The following is a 22,864-nucleotide window of genomic DNA, read 5'->3' as shown; positions in this document are numbered from 1 at the left end:
TGTGCGGCCGCGCTGCCTCCAGGAAGCCTCACGGGCCTGCGCCGGCTCCCAGGATGCAGTGTGGACCGGCCGGGCGCTGACGGCGGCGGCGCGTCTGCGGGCGGAGGGGCGCGGGCCGGCCAGCGAGGAGCGCAGCGACGCGGGCGGGGACGGCGGGGCCGGGCAGGCGCCGCCTGCGGAGAGGCCGGGGGCCGGCCTGCGTGGGGCCGCGCGCGGCGGCGGCGGCGGCGGCGACTTCCTCCGGGCCGGGCCGGACAGCGCAGGGCCATGGCCGAGGCGGCCGCGGCTCCGGTAAGGGCGGCCCGCGCGCACGGACGCGCGGACTCGGGGGCCCCCGGGGTGGCCGGGGCCCAGCACACGGCGCCGCAGGCCCTAGGGAGGGGCTCCGGGGGCCGGACCGGGCCGCCGGGCCTGGGGCTCCGGGAGAGCGGGACTCGGGGTCCGCCGGGGCCTACGGCGCCCGCCCGCCGGCTGGGCGCTCCCCCCACACACCCCGTTCCGGGCCGAGCCTGAGCCGGGCGGAACCGGCCGTCCCCGCACCGCAGGCCGCCCCTCGCCGAGTTCCTGCTATCCTCCAGGGCTTCCTGCCCCCGCCCCATCCGCTGCCCCCCCCATCTCCGCGCGCGCCCCCCACCACCACCCCGCGTCTCCTTTCTCTGCCCACCGCTCGCTACCCCCCAGCTCCCCCCAGCGGCCTGGTGGCACCTGGGAGGTGTCCGGAGCGGCCGCGACTCCCAGGCACCGAGTCCCCCTCTGCGCGCCCAGCTCCCGGGGTGGGGGGGGAGGTTCGGGGCTGGCAAGACAGCTGCTCCCCCCGGTTTCGTAGAGGCAGGCGCGGCACCAGCCGTTAGGCGTGATTTTGTCCTCGCAGCAAACCTGGGGGCGGGGGAGGGGGGTAGGTCCTCACTGTCATGAAAAAAACCCGAGGCCTAGAGAAGTTAACTTGCCCAGGATCGCACAGCCGGCAAGTGCGTGGGAAGAGAGGGTCTCTCTGTGTGCCGGGACACTCGGCGCCTCGGGGCAGGCAGACAGGTACTCTTGGTGATGGCGAAGGAAAGGGCGAAAGAGGCAGGGGAGGGCACCGTCCGGGCCTGGGCTGCTGAGATGCGAGCGGGGCTTGCAGGCGAAGGCTCGGGTTTCATCAGCCTGTGCGCGGACCCGGTGCAGCTTTTCCGATAGGAAGGAGGCTTGGACACGGAGAGGCGGGCCCCGGCCGGCGTGTTCGAGGAGGAGTCCGTTTGCCTGGAAAAGGCGGTTTCGGTAGGGAGGCAGGGGGAGAAGAGGCCGCAGGGAGAGTTGGAAGGGGTGTGAGGGCCTGGACTGCACCATCCCGGGTGGGGAGCCACTGAAGGCTTTGGCCGTTCTCTTCCCATCGGCTCCCAGGCGGAGAGTTTCCGCTGCCCTATCAGGAGCCTTGAGGCCAGCCCCATGTCGTCCGCTCACCCCTCAGTGAGGAGAGGGCCCTGAGCAGTGGCCTCCTCCCACCAAATAGTGTGGAAGCCTTCCAGGAGGCTCCCTGGGCCCCCGTTAACATGTCAGAAAACTGGGCGGTGCTTTTGTTTATAAGGTCAGTGTTTATGCAAAGGCCCTTTTCTTGCAACACGAAGATAATGATAATGGCAGTCGGATGCTCTTGGAGAAGGTTATGTAGGATTTTAGGGGATACTGAGCTGGGCCATAAAGTGAAGACACTTGTTAGCAGTTGGGGCCCTATGTCGGCGATGGGTCACCAGAGGAGGACCGAGGGGAAGGGAAGAAACCTGGCCCCGCGCCCAGGGGCGCCTGGCACTCAGAGGCAGGGCTGAGCCAGCCCAAGGTGCCAGGCCCACGCGCATGGTCCCCACAGCCTCAGGGCAGAACCACCTATCTCTTGAGCAAGAGACCCGCCCACATCCAGTTGTTTCTCTGCCAGTCCAGCTCCTCCCCATCCTTTGAGATCAGTCTTCCTTCTTCAGGTCAGAGGTCATCGGTCCAGCAGCCTTCCAGACAACCCCAGGATCCTGGATGCTCTGTTCTCGACAGTTTTTCCAACCTGTTTTCAAACTGTCTTGTCACTGTTTTCTGAGGTGTCCACCCATGTCCTGGTTCTCAGCAACTGTCTAAATGAATCCTCACTGGTTCCTATGAGTCACTTTTTAACTTTGCAGATAGTCACCAGACATTTGGTTAGCAATGATTTTCAGAGTGTTGTAAGGTACCATTGATCCTCAGACACTGCCAGAAGGTATAAATATCAGGTCTTCCTCCCTGACCCATGGGTCCTACCTTCAGATGTGTGTGTGTGTGTGTGTGTGTGTGTGTGTGTAGGGGGTGTCTAGTGGTCCAGCCCACCCAAAGCAAAATTGCCAGGCAGGTCACTGTGACCGGCAGGTCACTGGGGAGTCTCTGTATCTTTACTATGGTTGCAGCACATATAAAGTCTAACCTGATGGCGAATGTTTTACCTTCCTCACCTGTCTGTAAGGTGTGTCACTGATCCTGGGGCAGCACCAAGAATATCTGAAACTGATTCTCCCCTTGGGAGGGGTGGAACACAGAGGGAAAAAGTCAGTCTCACCAGGGCAGGGCACTCGTGTTGGATCGGAGTCTTAACTCTTGGCTGGGGGTGGAGGGGGGAGATTTGCAGTCATGATGATTTTTAGTTTGAGGAGGGTAGTGATTGGGAAAGGGACAAAATCAGATTGTCCTAGGGTGGAGAGGAATTGGTTACTGGATTTCTGTGTTTATTAAAGAGACACGAGATGCTTTTTTAAAAGAGCAGTTGAGCAATGCTCGTGTTTGTGTCGTTTCAGTGAACCAGCTGTTTTTTTTTTTTGCTAGGTCATCGTCAATAGACAGATCCTGTGCGGTTATGATGGGAGGTGCTGGCTGGGCGCTAGTAAACCTGCAGTTTACTATTTCTCCACTAAAACATACCAGTAGCTTGCAGTCACTATTTATCTAGCACAGTTGCACCGCGCGCCTTCCGTGGGCGCCTCAGTGTGCTGTGGGCAGACACAGCACTGCCTTCAGAGGCGGAGGCGGGAGGTAACTGTACAGGGCGCTGAGTGCCGTGACTGGGGTCTCCACAGGTGGGCTGCAGAGGCCTGGAGGGTACCCACCCAGAGGAGCTGACCCCCCAGGCGGAGGTCCGGCCTGGACACCCCCACATCCCGCCATGCGCGCTACTACCCCTTCCCAGCCCAGCTCCCTGACGCCTCGGGGAGAGGTTGCTCACGGAACACAGCAGGTGGAATGATTGATGCTGGTCTCTTCTCTGTTTCCGAAAGATTTCTCCCTGGACAATGGCAGCCACGATTCAGGCCATGGAGAGGAAGATCGAATCGCAGGCCGCCCGCTTGCTTTCCCTAGAAGGCCGAACGGGCATGGCCGAGAAGAAGCTGGCCGACTGTGAGAAGACGGCCGTGGAGTTCGGGAACCAGCTGGAGGGCAAGTGGGCCGTGCTGGGGACCCTGCTCCAGGAGTACGGGCTGCTGCAGAGGCGGCTGGAGAACGTGGAGAACCTGCTGAGGAACAGGAACTTCTGGATTCTGCGGCTGCCCCCGGGCAGCAAGGGCGAGGCCCCCAAGGTAAGCCCTGGGCACCGGGGGTGGGACAGCCCCCGGCCCCTGCCCGTCGGCGTGCGGGTGAGCCTGCGTGACCCTGTGGTTCCAGGTGCCCTTTGATGACGTGGCCGTGTATTTCTCTGAGCAGGAGTGGGGCAAGCTGGACGAGTGGCAGAAGGAGCTATACAAGCACGTGATGAGGGGCAACTACGAGACGCTGGTCTCCCTGGGTAAGGCATGCGATTCATTTCTTGGTTAAATGTGATTTAAGGAAGTCTCAGGGCTTCCCTGGTAGCGCAGCTGGTAAAGAATCCACCTGCAATGCAGGAGACCCCAGTTTGATTCATGGGTCGGGAAGATGCCCTGGAGAAAGGCGAGGCTGCCCACTCTAGTATTCCTGGGCTTCCTGGACAGTAAAGAATCCACCTGCAATGCAGGAGACCTGGGTTTGATCCCTGGGTCAGGAAGATCCCCTGGAGGAGGGCACGGCCACCCACTCCGGTATTCTTGCCTGGAGAATCCCCATGGGCAGAGGAGCCTGGCGGGCTACAGTCCATGGGGTTGCAAAGAGCTGGACACGACCAAGCAACTAAGCACGGGCAGCACAGGGAGATCTCCACCTCTTTCTTCCTGCTGGTGGTTTTTTATCGCAAGGAATGTAAATCACTGGGACCCTCGACCATGGACAGTTATCTCCCTCCTCTTACTGAAGTTGAGCCCGGGGTGACTGAGTCAAAGGCTGTCTTTTGCCTGATGAAGTTCACGGGTTGCCAAACCGAGAGGCATGGCGGCCCCTCTCCTAACCAGGCCCAGAGCACAGCCGTTTCTGTCTCTTGCTGAGACCTGGAGCGGAGAAGGCCCCTCCGACTCTCAGATCTTGTACGCTCAGTCCCTGTCTGAGGAGGCTTTTGCTCTCGCCGTCTTTTACTGAGACGTGAGGCCTTGATCGAGGAGCAGACGGGCAGACCAGACTTCTCACAAACAGTGCTGCCCTTGTACCTGGAGGCTTCCCCGACCCTGGGGCTGCCGCCGCTACCCTCATGCAATACCCCCCAAGAGGGCCTGGACTGTTTCTTCTGGACTTAGTACCTCTTCGGATGGTGTCTGTGTGACCGCAGGTCTGAAGGCAACAAGGCATGCTTGTGAGGTGGGAGCAGGAACAGGGTGAGGTTATGTTACAGTTTTCAGGAAGGCACTGCTTCTTAGGGGCTTCTCTGGTGGCTCCGTGGTAGAGAACCCACCTGCCGGTGTAGGAGATGCAGGTTTGATCCCTGGGTCAGGAAGATCCCCTAGAGAAAGAAGTGGCAACCCACTCCAGTCTTCTTGCCTGGAGAATCCGATGGACAGAGGAGCCTGGAGGGCTACAGTCCACGGGGTTGCAAAGAGTCAGACGGCTTAGCAACTAAACAACAACAACTGCTTCTTAACCCGGAGATCCTATATCAACGTGTCTTATGCTCAGCACTGTGTCTTGGGCCAGATGAGGCTTTGTTTTGGGGACCTTCCTGGGCCTTGTAGGACGGCCATCAGCCTCTTGCTGGCAGATGCCAGCGGCGCCTCTGCCCCGTCCCAGTCTCAGAAAAAAAAAAACATCTCCGACTTTGACCAGTTTCCCCTGGGAGACAGACTCACCTGTGCTTGAGAGCCACCGCCTATACCAATCAAGAGGTGTGGTTTCTAGGCCACCTTGGTTTCCCGGGCTGCCTGTCCCCACCTCTTGAGTGGAACGTGGCCAAAGCTAACCCTTCTGTCCTTCCTCAGACTATGCCATCTCCAAGCCCGAGGTCCTCTCCCAGATCGAACAAGGGAAGGAGCCGTGCAGCTGGCGTCGCGCTGGCCCCAAGGTTCCAGATGTTCCCGTGGACCCGAGTCCAGGTGAGGGGTGGGGATGGCCGGGGAGACAGCAGGGGGTCGGGTGGACCCAGGGGAGGACACAGCCAGGGCAGGCATGACCTTCTTTCCAGGGAGAGCCGAGGAAAAACAGCAATGCTTTAAACCCGAGTTTTCTTATGACCTTTAGCACGTTCAGCTTCCCAGTAAGGAAACAGGTAGCAAACCTAGTATTTAGGAAAGAGATGGTGCACGTGGCTTGGAATCAGGGGAAGAGGGAGCAGGACGCAGACAGGAAGGTAGAAGGTCATGAAGACAGGATTTAGTTCATTCATAGCTTTTCAAAGAGTCAGCCTTGCCTCCACCTGAGAACCAGATTTCACTGAAACCCATTAGCAGTCACAGAACATTGACCCGTTAGTCATGTTTCAGTCCGACCAGAGCCACCGATTTATTTCAGGTGAATCTGGATACCCGACACCACAGTCTCAGGTTTTCCTGGGCCAGTCAGCACCTTTGAAAGTTAAGGGAAGGACAGGTGGACACATGAGAAAAGCCAAACGGCTGACGGGAAGACCTTGCTGGGCCGGGGGTCCGGGACAGTCTGTCCTTAAGCAGGGAGACCCTCCCACCCCTGCAGCCTCAAGCCGGCCTCCTCCCAAGACCCCTCGTCTGTCTGCACCACCTGCCTGGGGCTTTCCTTCTTGTCTGAACACCTGTCTTAGTAAACAGTCTTATGTGTTTAGTTGGCAATTTATGAAATGTGCCTTCCACGTGTGCCGTTATCACAATTCGATTTGCCCTTTCCCAGGGGCAGGCTGTGCCCAGAAAGCATTCACCAGCCTAGGTCAACAAACATGTTTTGAGAATCTCCCAGGTGCCGGGGACCGTGCTGAAAGCGAGACCTTGACGAAGAGCAGAGTGCTGCCTGGGTGGGGAAGACAGTGAGGACACACGGGCAGCCAGCTGCCCCCCAGGGTGGGAGCTTCCCTGGTCTGTTTTATTGCATTGACGACCTCCATGGGAAGGCTTCCCTGGCCTCTCCAGCATGCTGAGAGAGTGAGATAGGGGCCTGGAAATGGCGGCGGCTTCCGGCGAGACCCCCCCCACCACACCCCCTCCGGGCACTCACCTTCGTCTGCGGGCACCCCTGCCACGTGGCCCCTCATCCCCTCCCAGCCTGGTCCCTGGCTCACCCTCCCCGTCTCTGGGCTTGGTGTAGCCCCTCAACAGACCTCCTCTCCACTTCTCTGCAACCGTGAAGTCCTCCCATGGTGGTGCTCTGTGGAACTCAGTCCCCAGCAAGCACCTTTCCCCTCCACTGGGCACCAGGGGTGCTTTTCCTGCTTTTCCTCCTGCCTCTCCTTTGCTATTGCCGGGCCCCCCCTTTTCTGACCTATCATCATTGGGGTGCCCTTAGCGCGCCCCCCCCAGCACCCACACCCTGTCATCCCAGCGGGTGCTCTCACTGAGACCTCTCCCCTGAACTCTGTGGGGTCCGTGTCCCCGTGTTCAGCTGACGGACATCCTGTTTGGAACACGTGCCTCGCCAAGCTCCTTGTCCGCCATCAAAACCTGCTCCTCCTAGGCACTCCCTCCGGCAGCAAGCAGCTTCCATCCTCCGCTGCAGCCCCAAACCCAGTGTTGTCTCTGACCCTCATCCACACCCGTCCGCCCCGTCGGGGAAACCCTGCTAGCACTGCCTGAGATTCTCAGGCCCCTGGTTTCCTGCGTAGCCTATGGCAGGTACTTCCTGCCCGTCTCCCCGGCCCTCCAGGGTCTGCTCTCCCGTGTTACGGCAGACAGCCTTGCTGGCTTTCCACCGACTCACACCCTCAGGCTCTTCCCGCCGGCCCCCGCTCCCTGCCCCAGCCTCTGTGCTGTTCTCCCAGAGCACCACACTGGGCCAGGCTCTGAGCCTTGCACCTGGACCTGCCTTCCGCCAGGCGTGCTCTCCAGATACTATTTTATATTGACGGATTTTATGGGGACAAAGATACTATTACGTATGTAGAAATACAATATATTTCGTATTTATAGAAGATACATGTTTCATATTTATAGATTTGTTTGTCTGGTAACCACCCCCAACTTCGTTAGGATATAAATCTCAAGAGGATAAGAACTTCTATTGATTTTGTTCATATAATCATTCTGGGCTCCTAGAATACTGCACAGAGTATATATATATAGCACAGAGTACGAATTTAATATTTGTTGAACGTGTACCATGTTTCATCATTTGTATGTGTGTGTGAAATAATATATTTCTGATATAATCTAAATTCCTTTTCAGATCTCTCAGTCTCATTCCTCCCCAGGGTAACCAGTTCTCCAAAAGTCGATGTCTCTCCTCTCTATCCACATTTTAAAACTTCTATTATGTATATATGTAGCCATAAACAATACAGAATATGGTTTCGTGTATCTTGAAAACATCACATAAATGTCATTATATCTATCAGTACTCTGTATTTCATACTTATCTCTGTTGATGCATATAAATCAAGTTCATTCATTTAAAATGGATGCTCAGTATTCCAAAAGCAACTATATCTCAACTTATTATCCATCCCTCCCCTGAGTTGCACGTGAGTGGTTTCTAATTTCTCACCGTCACAAGTGGTAGTCGAGTGGACATTCAAAGGCGTCTCTGTGTCCGGTGCTGGTGTTCCTCTAGGGAGCAGAGCAGGAAGGGCATGCCGGCCCGCACCTCTGCCTTGCCCTCAACCACAGATCACCCACCCTGTGGTTACGTGGGTATCCGTGCTCCCCAGCACTTGCGGGTGCCTGTCTTCTTACTTCCTTGCCCACATTTCAGAGTTAGATGTTTGCCAGTCTGATGGAAGTGAAATGGTATCTTGTTTTAATTTGCATTTCCCCAGCTGTGAGTAGAGCTGAGCCCCTTCTTCAGATGGTTATTTGGTTTCTTCTCCAGTGAATTATCTTTTTCTGTTTTTCTGCTGTTGTTTTTCATTATCTTACTGATTCAGGACCTGTTTATATGGTTTTGGATATGAACCCTTTATCTGTTATTTGCATTATGGATTATTGTCTCGCAGGCGTAGCAGGTCTTTTAACTTTGTAGTCCTTGGGTAGGAGTTTTAATTTTTGGCAGAGTCGTTAACGCCAGTCTTTGCCTTTACGATCTGTGCTTTTTCTGCCTTAAAATATCCTTTCCTGCCTCCCTCTAGTTTTGCTTTTCCCTTTAAAGTCTTTAATCCAACTAGAATTCATATTTGTGTAGATTGCAAGGGAGAATTTTTTAGAAGTTTCCCCACAAGACATCTGATTTTCCAGCACAGTTCACTGGATATTCTTCCTTTTCTCCATGTGTAATGTCTGTTCCATCATGAACCAGATTTCCATATATGCACGCACCGTTTGTGTCTTCACTCATTTCTTCTATCTCTATCTCTGTACCAGTTCTCACTGTTTTTAGTTTCATAATAAATCTTGAAATCTAGTAGACTACATGTTCCCTACTTGTTCTTCTAAACAAGTAGGCTATTCCTGAACCTTTGTTCTTCTATATGAATTTCAGAATCTTTATGTCAAGTTCTCAGAAATCCTCTTGGAATTTTGATTGGAATTGCATTTCCTCTATAATTTCACTCCTGGAGAACTCCTGTCATTGCAATATGGAGCCCCCTTATCCACAGGAAGACTTGTTTATTGTCGCCTTCTGCGTGCGCCTGCATAAGGCTTTAATGCTTTTCTCCTGATCGTTGTTTCTATTGTGGATGAGATTTTTAAATTAATTACATGTTTTAAATAGTTGTTGCAGGTGTGCACTTATGCCGTTGACTCTGTTTAGTGAAAGAAAACATTTTCTCAACCTCTCATTACGTCTAATGACTTGTCAATTTAGATTCTCAGGTTTTTTTATATAGACAGTTGTGCCATCCATGGATAGCACAAAAGTTACCTCTTCTTTTGAAATTTTCTTAATTTTATTTTTCTGGTTTTTCAGTGGGTATAGGACATGGTTAAATATTAATAGCAGCCGTGATAGCTGGCATCCTTGTCTGTCTAGTTTCAGCATTTAGGGTCATTTTTTTGCCATAGGCTTTTTGTTTGTTTTTTAATTGGGGGATAATTGCTTTATAATATCATATTGGTTTCTGCCATACATCAACATGAATCAGCCACGAGCATGTATATGTCCCCTCCCTCCTGAACCCCCTCCCATCACCCTCGCCACCCCACCCCTCTAGGTTGTCACAGAGCACCGGGTTGAGCTCCTGTGTCACACAGCGAACCCCCACTTGCTGTCTGTTTTACATGGTGACGTATGTCTCCATGCTTCTCTCTCAACTTGTCCCTCCCTCTCCTTCCCCCACTGTGTCCACAGGTCTGTTCTCTTATGTCTGCGTTTTCATTGCTGCCCTGCCAATAGGTTCATCAGTACCATCTTTCTAGATTCCGTATGCATGCGTTAATATACAGTATTTGTCTTTCTTTTTCTGACTCACTCTGTATAATTGGCTCTAGGTTCATCCACCTCATTAGGACTGACTCAACATCGCTCATTACTAGAGAAATACAAATTAGAACTACAGTGAGGTATCACCTTGCACGAGTCAGAATGGCCATCATTAAAAAATCTGCCGTAGACTTTTCAAGATAACTATTAAAGATTGTTTCCTTCCACTTCTGGCTACGGTTTTTAATCCTGAACAAATTTGTCATATTATACCAAATGCTTCTTTTTTAAATATTGTTTTATTCCTTTCATACATTGTTACTGTGTATTATATAACATAAAAAACACATACAGAATAAATATACATAACATAAAATACATAAGTTGAGAGAACAATTAGTCAACATCCCCCATATTCCCAACCTCTAGCATAAGAAATAGATCATAACCAGAATCTTGCAACCTTCCAGTACCCACTGTCCCTCCCAGATGCCACATCCTCCCTTACGCTTCACAGATAAACAGAAATGCAGACCTCTGAGATCAGTCCCTTGCTTTTCTTTGCCTTTTTATTACCTGTGTATGTATTCCTAAGTGACATTGTTTAGAAGAAAGCAATGGCAACCCACTCCAGTACTCTTGCCTGGAAAATCCCATGGATGGAGGAGCCTGGTGGGCTGTATGTAGTCCATGGGGTCGCTGAGTCGGACATGACTGAGCAACTTCACTTTCACTTTTCACTTCATGCTCTGGAGAAGGAAATGGCAACCCACTCCAGTGTTCTTGCCTGGAGAATCCCAGGGGCAGGGGAGCCTGGTGGGCTGCCATCTATGGGGTCGCACAGAGTCGGACATGACTGAAGTGACTTAGCAGCAGCAGCAACATTGTTTAACCTGTTTTTGAACTTTCTATGAATGAGATCATACTCTCTCTCTCTCTCTCTCTCTCTATATATATATATATATATATATATATATTCTTCAACTTGCTTTTTTCATTTGACTTTTATGTTTTTGAGAGTCATCCACATTGATGTAGTATAGCTGTAGTTCATTCCTTTTCATGATTTCCACCACTTTATAGTTTGTATTTTTGAATATAGCACACAATGCGTCTTTTCCTTCTGCTGTTGATGGGTGTTTGTGCTGTTTCTAACTTTCTTGCTTTCAGGAACAATGCTGTGGTGGAAAGTCTTACGCATGTGTAAGAGTTTCTCAAGGTAGAGACTGGGCCGCAGAACTGCTGGGTTGTAGGAAAGTGCACACTCGGCTCTTCCGGTAACGTCTCATTGTGCTCTGAAGCAGTAGTGCACCCTGTTATGCCGTCCATTTTAATTTCTGCCCATCTGGTGGCAGTGAAATGGTTTAAAATTTATAGTTTCAAATGTGTATTTTCCTAATTAATGAGATTGAACATTATATCCTCTGTTTATGGGCCACTTATCTTTCCTCTTCTGTAAAATGCCCTATGCCTTCTGTACACTTTTGTTTTCCCCTTCCATATTGATTTATAAGAGTTCTTTACTGTTCTGAATATTAATTTTTTTGCTATATATATATATCTCTTCTCCATTTACAGTAGACTTCCAGGGTGGCTCAGATGGTAAAGCGTCTGCCTACAATGTGGGAGACCCCGGTTCGATCCCTGGATCAGGAAGATCCTCTGGAGAAGGAAATGGCAACCCACTCCAGTACTCTTGCCTGGAAAATCCCATGAACAGAGGAGCATGGTAGGCTACAGTCCATGGAGTCACAAAGAGTCAGACACAACTCAGAGACTTCACTTTCACTTTAAAGAACAGATGCTTTTTATTTTAACATACCTGGACTTTCTGATTTTTAACCTTTATGGTTTGTCCTTTTTATATCTTAAGAAAATTTCCCCTACCTCATGGTCATAATACACCATCTTATTTTTCTTCTAAAATGTTGCCTTTCATGGTCAAGTTCTTAATCCATCCAGAACAGACTTTTATGGCCACAGGAGGTTGGAACCCTGGTACTTTTTCACTGGCACTCTGGGCTTCCTTTGTCCTTTCAGGTAAACGTCCTATTGCTTTTTCAAATTCCATGAAAAATCCAGTTGGGATTGTGGTTGGAACTGCACTCATTCTATTAATCGTTTTGGAGAGAACTGACCTTTTTACTACATTAAGGGTTTTATTTGTGAAGATCGTCAAGTCCCTCCATGCAGCTCATCTGTAACGGCTCAGCGAAGTTTTGTAACGTTTTTTCATTATATCTTCTATTCCTCCATTCTTTGCATGTTTTGAATCGCTGTTGTCAGTGGTGCCTTTTTTTAAGGTGCATTTTCTGTTTGTTGCTGGTGTGTGCTGGGGTCGTGGGGTAAGGGAGCACCCTCTCCCAGTGCTTTTTCTCCTCTGACAGGGCTCGGTTATGTAACATTTCACTGTCTCCCACACGGTTAGGCATCCCACCAGGGAGGCACCTTGTCGGGGACTTTGGGAGCAGGGCTTGGACATGCACAGTCCCTGCCCACCCTTCTTCCCTTGGGCAGCAGGCCGCCCCCAGGGACATGCTGCTGTACCTGGGAAAGCCTCCTTCACCATGGTCCAGTAGGTGACTTCCTGATCCAGGGTCAGTACTGAGGACCCCTCTTGCCACAGATAAAAGCTGCATCCCTGTTTATCAGTTATAAGAAGAGTTTATCCTCACCAGCTTCCTCTTGGGTTTTAGTTCTCTGATTGTTAAGATCCATGACAGGGAAGAAAAATGGTGATTGTTGTGCTCCCTTAAAACCCTAGGAGTAAACGAAAATGCAGTTGTCTTTTATTGATATTTCTAAGAACTTTGCTTAAATTCTCATTAGTCCTAATAACTTTTCTAATAATTGTCTGATGATTCTCAGGTTTTCTAAAAAGATCATCATATCCCCTATGAGTAATATGAATTTTTTGTTTGTTTTCAAACCCTTATGTTTAGTTTTCTCTTGTTTTATTGTGCTGGCTGAGAACTCCCAGAAAATTCTTATACAGAAGTGATGACAACAGGTGTCCATTTGGTTCATGATGTTAAAGAGGATGCTTTTTGACTTTTCACACTGAGTCTAATATTTGTTAAAGGTTTTGTTGATCAGTGTCATTTATCAGGCTAAAAGAGTTTTATCTATTTCTGGTTGACTAGATATTTCTAACAAGAATAGCTGTTGAATTTTTATGGAATGCTGTTTTGGTATCTATTGAGATGATTATAGGCTTCCCTAGTGGCTCAGATGGTAAAAAATCTGCCTGCAATGCAAGAGACCTGGGTTCAATCCCTGGGTTGGGAAGATCCCTTGGAGAAGGGAATGGCTACCCACTCCAGTACTCTTGCCTAGAGAATTCCATGGACAGAAGAGCCTGACAGGCTACAATCCATAGGGTTGCAAAGAGAGACAATTATATGATTCTTCTTCTTTAACCTCCTAGAATGGTAAATTACATTATTTTTCTAATGTTGAACCAACCTTGCAACCTTGGGGAAAAGTCTAAGTTACTCATGATCCCCTATAAACAGTGCTAGACTTAATATGCTAAGTATTTTGTTTAGAATTTTGGAATCTTTCTTCATGAGTGAGCCTGGCCTATACTTTTCCTTTCTCGGACTGGCTTTGTCTGGTTTTGATATTAAAGATAAAAGTTATGATGCATTCCCTCTTTTTTTAATTTGCTTATAGAGTTTGTGTAATATTGGAGTTATCTATTCTTTGAATGTTTTTCTTTCTAGGGGAGATTTTTATCTATATAAGTTCTTTAATAGTTATAGGACCTTCTATTATTTTTAATTAGTTTGGAAGTTATGTATTGTTTCTATTCTTTTAGAAATAATCTGGAGATGTTTATCTTCTAAAATACACACTTGTTATTTGTGAGTGTGTGTGGATCTGGTGATGATAAAAACTGTTGTGTGGGTTTGTATAGTGTTTATATGTGCCTGAAAATGTCCTTCTTCCATTTCTACATTTGAAGGACGTAATTCTAGTTTGACTGTTAGCTTCTCTTAGCCCTTTGAAGATGATTTGCTAGCCAATATTCTTGCGGGTAATCTTTTTTCCCCTGCCTTTTGGATATCAGTCTTGGTGATCTGCAGTTTCACTAGAGTATCTAGCTGTGAATTTCTCTTTCTTTATCCTGCTCCAATCACTGATATTTTTCAACAGTTGGGAAGTTTTGCAGCACTGTCTTTGTGAATACTGCCTGGCCCCATTTCCTCTGCTTTCCTATTCTGGAACCGTTCACATTGGTTCATAATTTTGACCTCTTCCCATCTTCCTCTCTGTCCCTTCACTGAGCTCTGAAACATCTCTTCTGATCTTTTCTTCTAGTTGGTTCACCTCGCTCTATCCAATCGTTTCCATTCTGTTGTTTAACCTCCAGGTTGGGTTTATAAATCTCAATTATTTTATGTTACAGCTGTTTATCCATCCCTTATTCATTACGCTCTCGCTCCCCTTATTTATTTCTGTGAGTGTATTAAACTTCAGATTCTGTGTATGAGGTTTTTCATGTCCAGTCTTTGTGGTTTGTATTCTGCAGCTAATGATTTCTGATGGGCTGAGGTGACTGGTTTTCCTGTTGAGGTGGTGGTTTATATTTGGGGGTTCTTTAATGCCTGAGAGCTATTTAAAATGCTGTCCTGAGAATCTTTGCCTCAGCTGGTCATCAGGTCACTACAGTCTTGGCCTCGAGGTTTTGGGGCCACGCTGTCACGCTGTCGTGTGAGGCCCAGCACCAGAAACCCTTGAGCACCGACCTGGGCTGTGTCAACCCCCGGGGAAGCTGTTCTTTCCATTCAGCCAAGACCAAAGGCCAGAATGGGCAGGCTCCTTCCACAGGGCAGGTTTTCACCTTTTTTAGTGCACTGGGGATGTTGCCTTTGGGCCCAGGTTTATGTGTGTGGTGGTGGTGAGGGGTCTCCAGCCCAACCTCCATTCCTGTTTGAGCCCCAGGCTTCTCACAGGTGGGCCCAGTCCATCACAGCCCAGCAGAGAGTGGGAAACGCCTGGCAATTTACCATGGTTGACCTAGGCTTTCTTAGAGGTCATCCATGCTTAAAAACTTTGGGGGTTTTACACTTTACCCATCATTTTTAATATTGCATACTGAGAAGAGTTCCTCTGCACAGCGAACCAGTCAGACAGAAACATTAGAGGTGAGTGTTGCCTCTGTGTCCGTTGAAATGACTGTATGGTTTTCTCCGTTAATCGGTTTGTGAGTTGTGTTACTGCATTTTTCAGGAGTAGCTTCTCCTTGAGTTCTCAGGATAAATCCAGTTTGTTCTTAATGTATTGTCTTATTTTTTGAAAACATATCACTGGACTTGGGGTGGGAGGTTTTAAAAAAAAAAAAAGAAAACATATCACTGGGCTTGATTTGTAATTCTTTCATTTAGGATCTTTGCATATCTGTTCATAAATGATTTTATAAATTGTTTCTCTAGTATAAATTGTGCCATGAAAATTATACTAGCCTCATAAAATGAGTTGAAAGCGATTTTCCCTTAGCACTTTGAAGATATTTTCTTCTTACAGAAGATATTATCTCTTTATCTCTCAGTGTTGTGCTCTGGACTGTTTCCCCAGTTCCATCTTCTGAGACACTAAGTTTCTCTGCAACTGTGTTCATTTTGTTGTTGAGCCAGTCATTGAGTTTTTCATACCCGTGACTGCTTTTGTCATTTCTGGAATGTCTGTATGGTTCTCTTTCAAATCTGCCTTTTTAAAAATAATTTCCTGTCCTTGTCTTAGAGAGTCTTCCTTCATTTCTTTGACTGTTTTAAACATACATATGCTATTGTATCCTTCTATCTATTCTTTTCTTCCCGTAGTTTGTGGGAGTGAGTTCTGCTCACTCTCTCTGTGGCTCTCGTGCCAGTTGGCTCCACTTCTGGTTTGTAGGTTTAGTCTTTTAGTAGGGGCCCCGGAAGGCCTGCCTTGTGGGGATGCCCTGATGGGCAGGTTTGCATTTGCCTTGGTTTGGATTTCTCTTGGGTTGCCATGGTTTTTAGCCAACTTTTCTGTGAATTTCTCAACTTAGGGCTTCTGCACCATATGGGTAGTATGAAGTTTCTAATTTTTTAAAATTTCTTCTGGATGGCTTTCCTACCCATGGCCCTGGACAAGAGGCAGCTTCCTCATAGCCTGCCTTTCCTTGTAGATGGTCTTAGTCCCCATCTCCCCAACAGGACAGAGCCTCATGGCTGCCAGATGATGCAGGCCGCTCAGCCCTGCTGTCTCCTCACTTGGACATCAAAGCCCAGCCCCTAAGGCCTGCATCCTGTTTCAGCAACTCTAGTTGGCTTCTCGCTCAAACTCTTTGTTTGACTTTGTGTTCTTCCTTTGACTCTTATATATCTGGACTCTTTCTCTTGTGCTCGCCCATACATGTGTATGGGTAAGGTTGTGGGGACAGGGGGTAGATTTTATGTGTGTTTAAAATGAGAACAGGACCTCCCTGGTGCAGTTCAGCCTTGCTCATGGACCAGAGATCCAGCCCTGAGCATGTGTTCTGTCTCCCTGCCTGACCCATGCGCTCCCTACCATGTGACCTCGTGCTTTGCCTGGAAGGCCCCGCAGCTCCTCTGAGCTCCTGCCTTCCCTTCCCACCAGGCTCTTTGACCTTTGCAAGGCCCTGTGTGCCTTTCCTGGGCTGGAAGTGTGTCCACCCCAGGGCTGCTGATGCTGTCGCTCACGCATCCTCTGTTTTCTCAGGTTCAGGGCCCCCAGTTCCTGCCCCTGACCTCTTAATGCAGATCAAGCAAGAAGGTGAGCTCCAGCTCCAGGAGCAGCAGGCTCTGGGTGTGGAGGCATGGGCAGCTGGACAGCCAGATATCGGGGAGGAGCCGTGGGGCCTCAGCCAGCTCGACTCTGGAGCAGGAGACGTCTCTACCGACGCTGCCTCTGGTGAGTGGCTGAGGCTGTGAGCAGACAACGGGAACCAGATGTAGAGACTGAGGGCAAGGTCTGGGAGGAGGAGTTCCTGGAAGCACCTCGGCAGGGCTGCGGGCTCTGGAACATCTAGCCTGACTAGTTTAGGTTCCCCACCTCATGGCAGGGGTTGCTCCAGATGACATCTTGCGAGTCCCTCTTGGCTCCGAGATGCTCTTGTCCTGGTATTTCTCTGCTTCACTCTCACCAGCCACACCCCTGTTCTTCTTGCCCCAGCACTGAGCATTTAAATCACCAGCTGCCTCCTAAGAGGGGCTGTATGGAGGTAGAGAACAAATAGGGTTACCAAGGGGGTAGGGATGGGGAGGTGGTATGAACTGGGAGACTGGGAATGACGTGTATACACTATGTATAATAGACAACTAATGAGAACGTACTGTGCAGCACAGGGAATTCTACTCAGTGATCTGTGGTGACCTAAATGGGAAGGAAATCCGAAAAAGACAGAATATGTGTACACGTATAACTGACTCACTGCTAACACAGCAGAACTAACACAACATGGTAAAGTAACTATACTCCAAAAAAAATTAAAGAAAAAAAAGGGGGGGGGGGGTGCTGTATGACAAGAGTCAGTGACATCTGCGTTTCCTGGTGCCTCAGAGAAGGGGGCAAAAGCTGGTTCAGGAGAGGTGGGGCCATGACGCTCGGGCGGGAAAGCTGCCGTGGGTGGGGTCCCCGGGCACCTGCCTCCCCGCTCTTTCCCTGACCCACCCGCCCGCCCGCCTGCTCTCTCTTCACTGCAGGCGTCCACGCCAACTTCTCAACCACTATCCCGCCCACCTCCTGGCAGGCCGACCTCCCTCCCCACCACCCCTCCTCCGCCTGCTCAGACGGGACGCTGAAACTCAGCACGGCCGCCTCCACAGAAGGTACGGGGTATGGCGGGAGGACCGGAAGTGCTCGTGGAGAGCCGGAAGTGCTCGCCTCTGCCTCTGAGGCGCCAGACCCGCCAGCCAGGAGGCATTTAGAGGCCAGTGATCCGAGAACTCTGTGCAGTCTGGCCTTTCTCTCCTTCCAAGTTCTTAGACTTGAACAGCCTTTCTTGAGAATGTCCATGTTTCCCACAGTTCCTTTCTTCTATTATTAACCAGTCAGTCCTGACAGGCTGATCCCTTGAGAGAATATATACCTCTTGCCCAGACTCAGCAATCCTGGCCCCTCTCTGGCCTGGAAAAGCCAAACCCAACCGGAACCAATTCTTAGGTATTAGCACTACCAAAGACAGAGGTCCACCAGCTCAAATTGGAAAGAACTGCCATCAGTTCAGTTCAGTCTCGCAGTCGTGTCTGACTCTGCAACCCCATGGACTGCAGCACACCAGGCTTCCCTGTCCATCACCAACTCCCGGAGCTTACTCAAACTCATGTCCATCGAGTCAGTGATACCATCCAACCATCTCATCCTCTGTCGTCCCCTTCTCTTCCTGCCCTCAATCTTCCCTAGCATCAGGGTCTTTTCAAATGAGTCTTTTCAAAAGAACTGCCATATTTATGTATTAATTTTCTGTTCTGTTTTGAAAACTAGTTAGCTGTTACTTCAATAATTTCTATCATATTTTAACACCCCAAAATTGTGCTGAAAGCCTAGATCTCAGATATAAAACTTGAAAGTGTGAAATTCAAGTACATTTAAGTAAAACCAAACATTACTGTTTCATGAATATTTTTATCATTAGCTAGCTGGCTACATTTACTGAATGCTTGCTGCATGGAAAACAACATGCTCAGTGCTTTCACATGTGCGGCCTGGTTTAATCTTCATGCAACCCTGTGGAAAAGGGTATTCACAGAGGAGTTGCAGCTGCTCTTTGGGGAGCCAGGGCCCAGTCTCAGATGTGCCTGAGCCCAGCTCTGTGCATTCCCACCAGTGGTCTCAGTTCCTTGGAATAGCTTCATGATTAGCCTTACTAGCCAAAGTGATAATGGGACGTAATGAGGAGATGCAGTGGTTCCTTACCTGTGGTGAAGCCTCTAGAACAAGGTAAGCAGATATGATGGTTGCTTTACCTGTAGAGAAAGTTCTGGAACACGATGTCCTCACCCACAGTTTGAGGCAGTTGCCTGACCACCTGGGGCACCTCTGCTGAACTGGATCCTGAGGCTTGAAGATTAGGGCTCAGAGTGGCCGTAGTGGGGCTGAATATCCAGATGAAAGTATCAGATCTTCCCTTTCTAGGCAGGAAGGGGGACAGAATGATACCTGGTCTTTCTGTCTTTTTCAGCAGATGTAAAAATTGTGATAAAAACAGAAGTCCAGGAAGAAGAGGTGGTGGCCACACCAGTGCACCCTACTGACCTAGAAGCCCATGGGACACTGTTCGGACCAGGCCAGGCCACAAGGTTCTTCCCCAGTCCTGTCCAGGAAGGAGCCTGGGAGAGCCAGGGCAGCTCGTTCCCCAGCCAGGACCCTGTGCTGGGGCTGAGAGAGCCTACCCGGCCCGAGCGCGACCTGGGTGATCCCAGCCCCGCAGTGACCCAGGACGAGACCCCTCCAGGAGACTGGCTCTTCGGGGGGGTCCGGTGGGGCTGGAATTTCAGGTGTAAGCCTCCCGCGGGCCTCAACCCGAGGAGCGGGCCCGAGGGGCTGCCCTTCTCCTCCTCCGACAACGGAGAGGCCGTGCTGGACCCCGGCCAGGCCCCGAGACCCTTCAACGACCCCTGTAAATACCCCGGCCGGACCAAAGGCTTCGGCCACAAGCCAGGCCTGAAGAAGCACCCGGCGGCGCCCCCAGGGGGGCGGCCGTTCACGTGCGCCGCGTGCGGGAAGAGCTTCCAGTTGCAGGTCAGCCTGAGCGCGCACCAGCGCAGCTGCGGGGGCCAGCCCGAGGGGGTGCCCGGGGCGGCGGGCGGCGCGCGGGACGGCAGCGGCCTGCGCTGCGGCGAGTGCGGCCGCTGCTTCACGCGGCCCGCGCACCTCATCCGGCACCGCATGCTGCACACGGGCGAGCGGCCCTTCCCTTGCACCGAGTGCGAGAAGCGCTTCACCGAGCGCTCCAAGCTCATCGACCACTACCGCACGCACACGGGCGTGCGGCCCTTCGCCTGCGCCGTGTGCGGCAAGAGCTTCATCCGCAAGGACCACCTCCGCAAGCACCAGCGCAACCACACCGCCGGCGCCAAGCCGGCCCGCGGCCAGCCGCTGCCGCCGCTGCCCCCTGCACCCCCCGACCCCTTCAAGAGCCCCGCCGCCAAAGGACCCTTGGCCCCCACGGACCTCGTGACCGACTGGACTTGTGGCCTGAGTGTCCTGGGGCCCACCGACGGTGGGGACCTCTGAGCCCCGCGCGGCCGCCCAGCCCTCGGGCCCCAGCAGGCCCCTGTGTAAAGAGTCGCCTCTCCAGATGGCCGGGCGGCGTGCGCAAAGCCTCGAAGCCGGACAGACAGCGCATGGAGGGGAAACCAGATTCCCATTTGCCGAACTGCTCACTGGAGCAGGAGAAACTCCCAGACGGCCCAGCTTCCACCTCTAAACAAAGTAGAATTCTCTGATTGTGAAACTGAGCAGCATAGAATCTTAAGTAATTTAATTACGAAACTTTTTTTTTTAATTCTTGGAAGACAAAGCTGGAAAATAGTAGTAGCACCAGTTTAAACTTTAACAGTGTACCTTTGGTTTCTGGATTGCGTGTGTGTTGTGGGCTGTGTCCTTACGGAGTCTTGACAGAGCCGCCGGGAGCTTGGCTGGCCGGGGATGTGGGCGAGGAGGCACTCGGACCTCCCTGGCCCCAGTGACCCCTGGGGGATGGGCCGGTCTCAGCGCGCACACAGCCCCAGGGGAGTGGAGACCCGGCTCTGCCTGGGGCCAGCAGGGCGCCGTGGACGTCCAGTCGCAGCTCGGGCGCAAGGACGACTGAGCCGGAGTGGCCCGGCGTCTCCCAGCACCTGTAAAGGCCCTCCGCACAAGTGCCGGCCCTGCCGCGGGCACCTGCCGCCCCATGGCCCTGGGGCGCACGTGACTCGGGGCCTCGTGATGGAGGGCTGTTTGAAGACACCGGTAGGGCTGCAGAGGTGAGGCGGGGGGTGCGGGGTGGAGGGTGGCAGGAGCAGAGCCGGCCACAGAGCCTGGCCTGTCGAGCCCCCCACGGGGGCTGCCGTCCTCCGCTCCAGCCGGATGCTTCCTTTTCTCCTCGTGTGGTGTCTTCTCCCTGTCCAAACGCTTCTGCTCCGAATCTCATTTGATCGTTCCTGTGACCTAGTGAAGCACCCAGAGGAGCATCCTTTCCCAAAAGAGAGGAGGCAGAAAGTTAACTCCGAGGGGGGACTCAGCTCAGCCTCGCGCACCCTGCCTCCGTGTGCACAGTGAGTGCAGACAGCTGGCACGAGCCTCGGGTCAGCCTCGGCGCGCGGTTCATCCTGGACCGGCAGTCTGGGGGAGGACAGCTTTTCGCGCTGCCCTCTTAAAAGATTTGCCCCCTAACTGCCCAAGCCAGAAGTGGTCAGGCCTCACACTTCAGAGGAGCCGCGGCCTCTGTGACCGTGGTTGCTCTTCCTTCCCCTCCCACCCCAGGGACCGAGGCAGGGCTTGCTTGCCCCCTGGCTGGCTGGCATCTTAAAAGAAGGTGGAGTTAGAAATGGGCTCAGGTTTCTTGATCCCACCCCAACGCTGTCCCTGCCACATGAGTATCCATTCCGGTTTTGTTGAGGCAGACGCTGGTTCCTTGACCCCACCAGGATCTCCTTTCCCAGTGAGGATGGGGAGACCACGGCTCCTGTTCATTCAGCTCCCTTGTGTGTACTTTTATTAGGCAATAGACTAGTTAAGAAAATTGTTTCTATGTACTGTATATTTTGTACCTGTTTACACTTCTAATATTGATATAACTGATATTTTGGGGAAAAAAAAATGAAGAGGAGACATCCTGTTAAAAATAAAACCTAACCAGCACCGAGGCGGTTTGGTGGGTTCCATTCTTAAACCTGGTCTTTGGTGCTGGTGCCTCTGCGTGCATCACCCGCGGTCAACTTCTTCTGTACCGTCCTTCTGCTCAGGGTGAATGGGCCCAGGGAGGCGACTGTTCCTGAGAGCTGGGATGGGAGAATCCAGAGAAGTTTGGCTTTATGGAGATAAAACTGACATCCGAGAGAAACTAAAGCCACATCCAGTCCCTTTGCTTCAGGATATAGTCACGGTTTTTGTCATTGAGTTTAATATAATATGATACCATGTACATGAAGATGGGAAGAAAAAAAATTGCAGAATATCAAAAAGAAAAACTGAAGCCGGATGTTTTCTCTTTGCGTCTTTTCTTGGCTGGGCAGAGGCCAGGAAAGGATCCCGGGTGCCTGTAGTGGCTGTAACCCTGATCTTGGAGTGAAGTCTACCTGATGGACTTGAGCCAGGCTGGCTGACACCCGTATTCCCACCAACCAGAGTTGACAGTTGTTAGCAATCCTATCTCATGTTTTGGTTACACTCTCTTGTTTTGATCATTGGTTTTTTAAGAAAACGAAAATATAAAATAAAAAAAATCCACTCGTTTGTCACTGAGGGCATGGGAGGCAGAGAAGGAAGAGGAGTGGAAGTCATCTAGACCCATGGTGAGATGGTGGGAACAGGCCATGGCATCTCTTTCCTCCTCAGCAGCTCTGACCTGTCTCCTGTGCTTATGGCCCACCCTGGCCCCCACTGGCCATGTCTCTAGTGCTTGGAAGTCAACCGGGACACTTTTGGTGTCTGCCCAGCTCGTGGTGCCTCTCTTCCACCACCACACCCTCACCCATCCTCACGGGGTCCTCATATCCCCCGACCTACACGCTGCATGCCTGTTAGGCTAAAACCCCATGGCTCATGAATGGACAACTCCTATGTTCTGGCTTGGGTGCAGTCTCTAGACAGAGGGCATGGGAGGAAAGGGTTTAGGTAGTGGAGAGGGGAGATGGAGTTAGTTCAGTCTCAAGCCTTCCAGAAGGGGGTGCTCAGTCAGTTAGGGAGACCAGACAGGCACTGTGGAATGGGGGCCCCCAGCATGACTCCCAAAGGATTCCTGGGAACCCTTCTCTACTGCTACTCTAGGAATCCCACTGAGGCCCAAGCACAGTGGTCCTTTGTATTAGTTTCCCACTGCTGCTTTAACAAATTACCGCAGACTTCGTGGCTTGAACTAACTTAAATGGCT

The 22,864-nt window shown here is 51.2% G+C and overlaps 1 protein-coding gene and 1 long non-coding RNA gene across 5 annotated transcripts in view; one reads left to right on the top strand and one right to left on the bottom strand.

Annotated features, from left to right (window-relative positions):
* Nucleotides 1–21,638, top strand: ZNF746 (zinc finger protein 746). 4 transcript variants are annotated; one of them, XM_043464038.1, is made up of 7 exons: nucleotides 1–291; nucleotides 3,270–3,569; nucleotides 3,694–3,775; nucleotides 5,307–5,420; nucleotides 16,510–16,701; nucleotides 17,493–17,618; nucleotides 18,974–21,638. In XM_043464038.1, exons 1-7 carry the CDS (start codon nucleotides 268–270, stop codon nucleotides 20,023–20,025), a joined length of 1,890 nt encoding a protein of 629 aa, XP_043319973.1. In that variant the 5' UTR covers nucleotides 1–267; the 3' UTR covers nucleotides 20,026–21,638. The 4 variants fall into 4 exon arrangements, with proteins under 4 accessions (XP_043319973.1, XP_043319972.1, XP_043319971.1 ...); XM_043464037.1 differs by having other exon boundaries at nucleotides 18,971–21,638; XM_043464036.1 differs by having other exon boundaries at nucleotides 5–291; nucleotides 3,655–3,775.
* LOC122438840 overlaps nucleotides 18,319–22,864 on the bottom strand; it is an 18,991-nt gene continuing 14,445 nt past the window's right edge. The window contains exon 4 of the long non-coding RNA XR_006268663.1: nucleotides 18,319–18,920. This is a non-coding gene — a long non-coding RNA (uncharacterized LOC122438840). The remainder of the gene's footprint in view (nucleotides 18,921–22,864) is intronic.

The sequence above is a fragment of the Cervus canadensis genome, chromosome 3 (genome assembly GCF_019320065.1).
Source record: "Cervus canadensis isolate Bull #8, Minnesota chromosome 3, ASM1932006v1, whole genome shotgun sequence".
In the NCBI taxonomy this organism is placed as follows: domain Eukaryota; kingdom Metazoa; phylum Chordata; class Mammalia; order Artiodactyla; family Cervidae; genus Cervus; species Cervus canadensis.
Note: the sequence above shows the minus strand (reverse complement) of the source record. Positions and strands in the feature narration are given on the sequence as shown.

What these genes read in the sequence shown, in the direction of transcription:
- ZNF746 (XM_043464035.1), top strand. Translation starts at nt 268, where the DNA reads ATGGCCGAGGCGGCCGCGGCTCCG. An exon ending in CTCTACCGACGCTGCCTCTG is followed by an intron (nt 16,702 to 17,492) that starts GTGAGTGGCTGA and finishes TCTTCACTGCAG; the next exon opens with GCGTCCACGCCAACTTCTCA. An exon ending in CACGGCCGCCTCCACAGAAG is followed by an intron (nt 17,619 to 18,970) that starts GTACGGGGTATG and finishes TGTCTTTTTCAG; the next exon opens with CAGATGTAAAAATTGTGATA.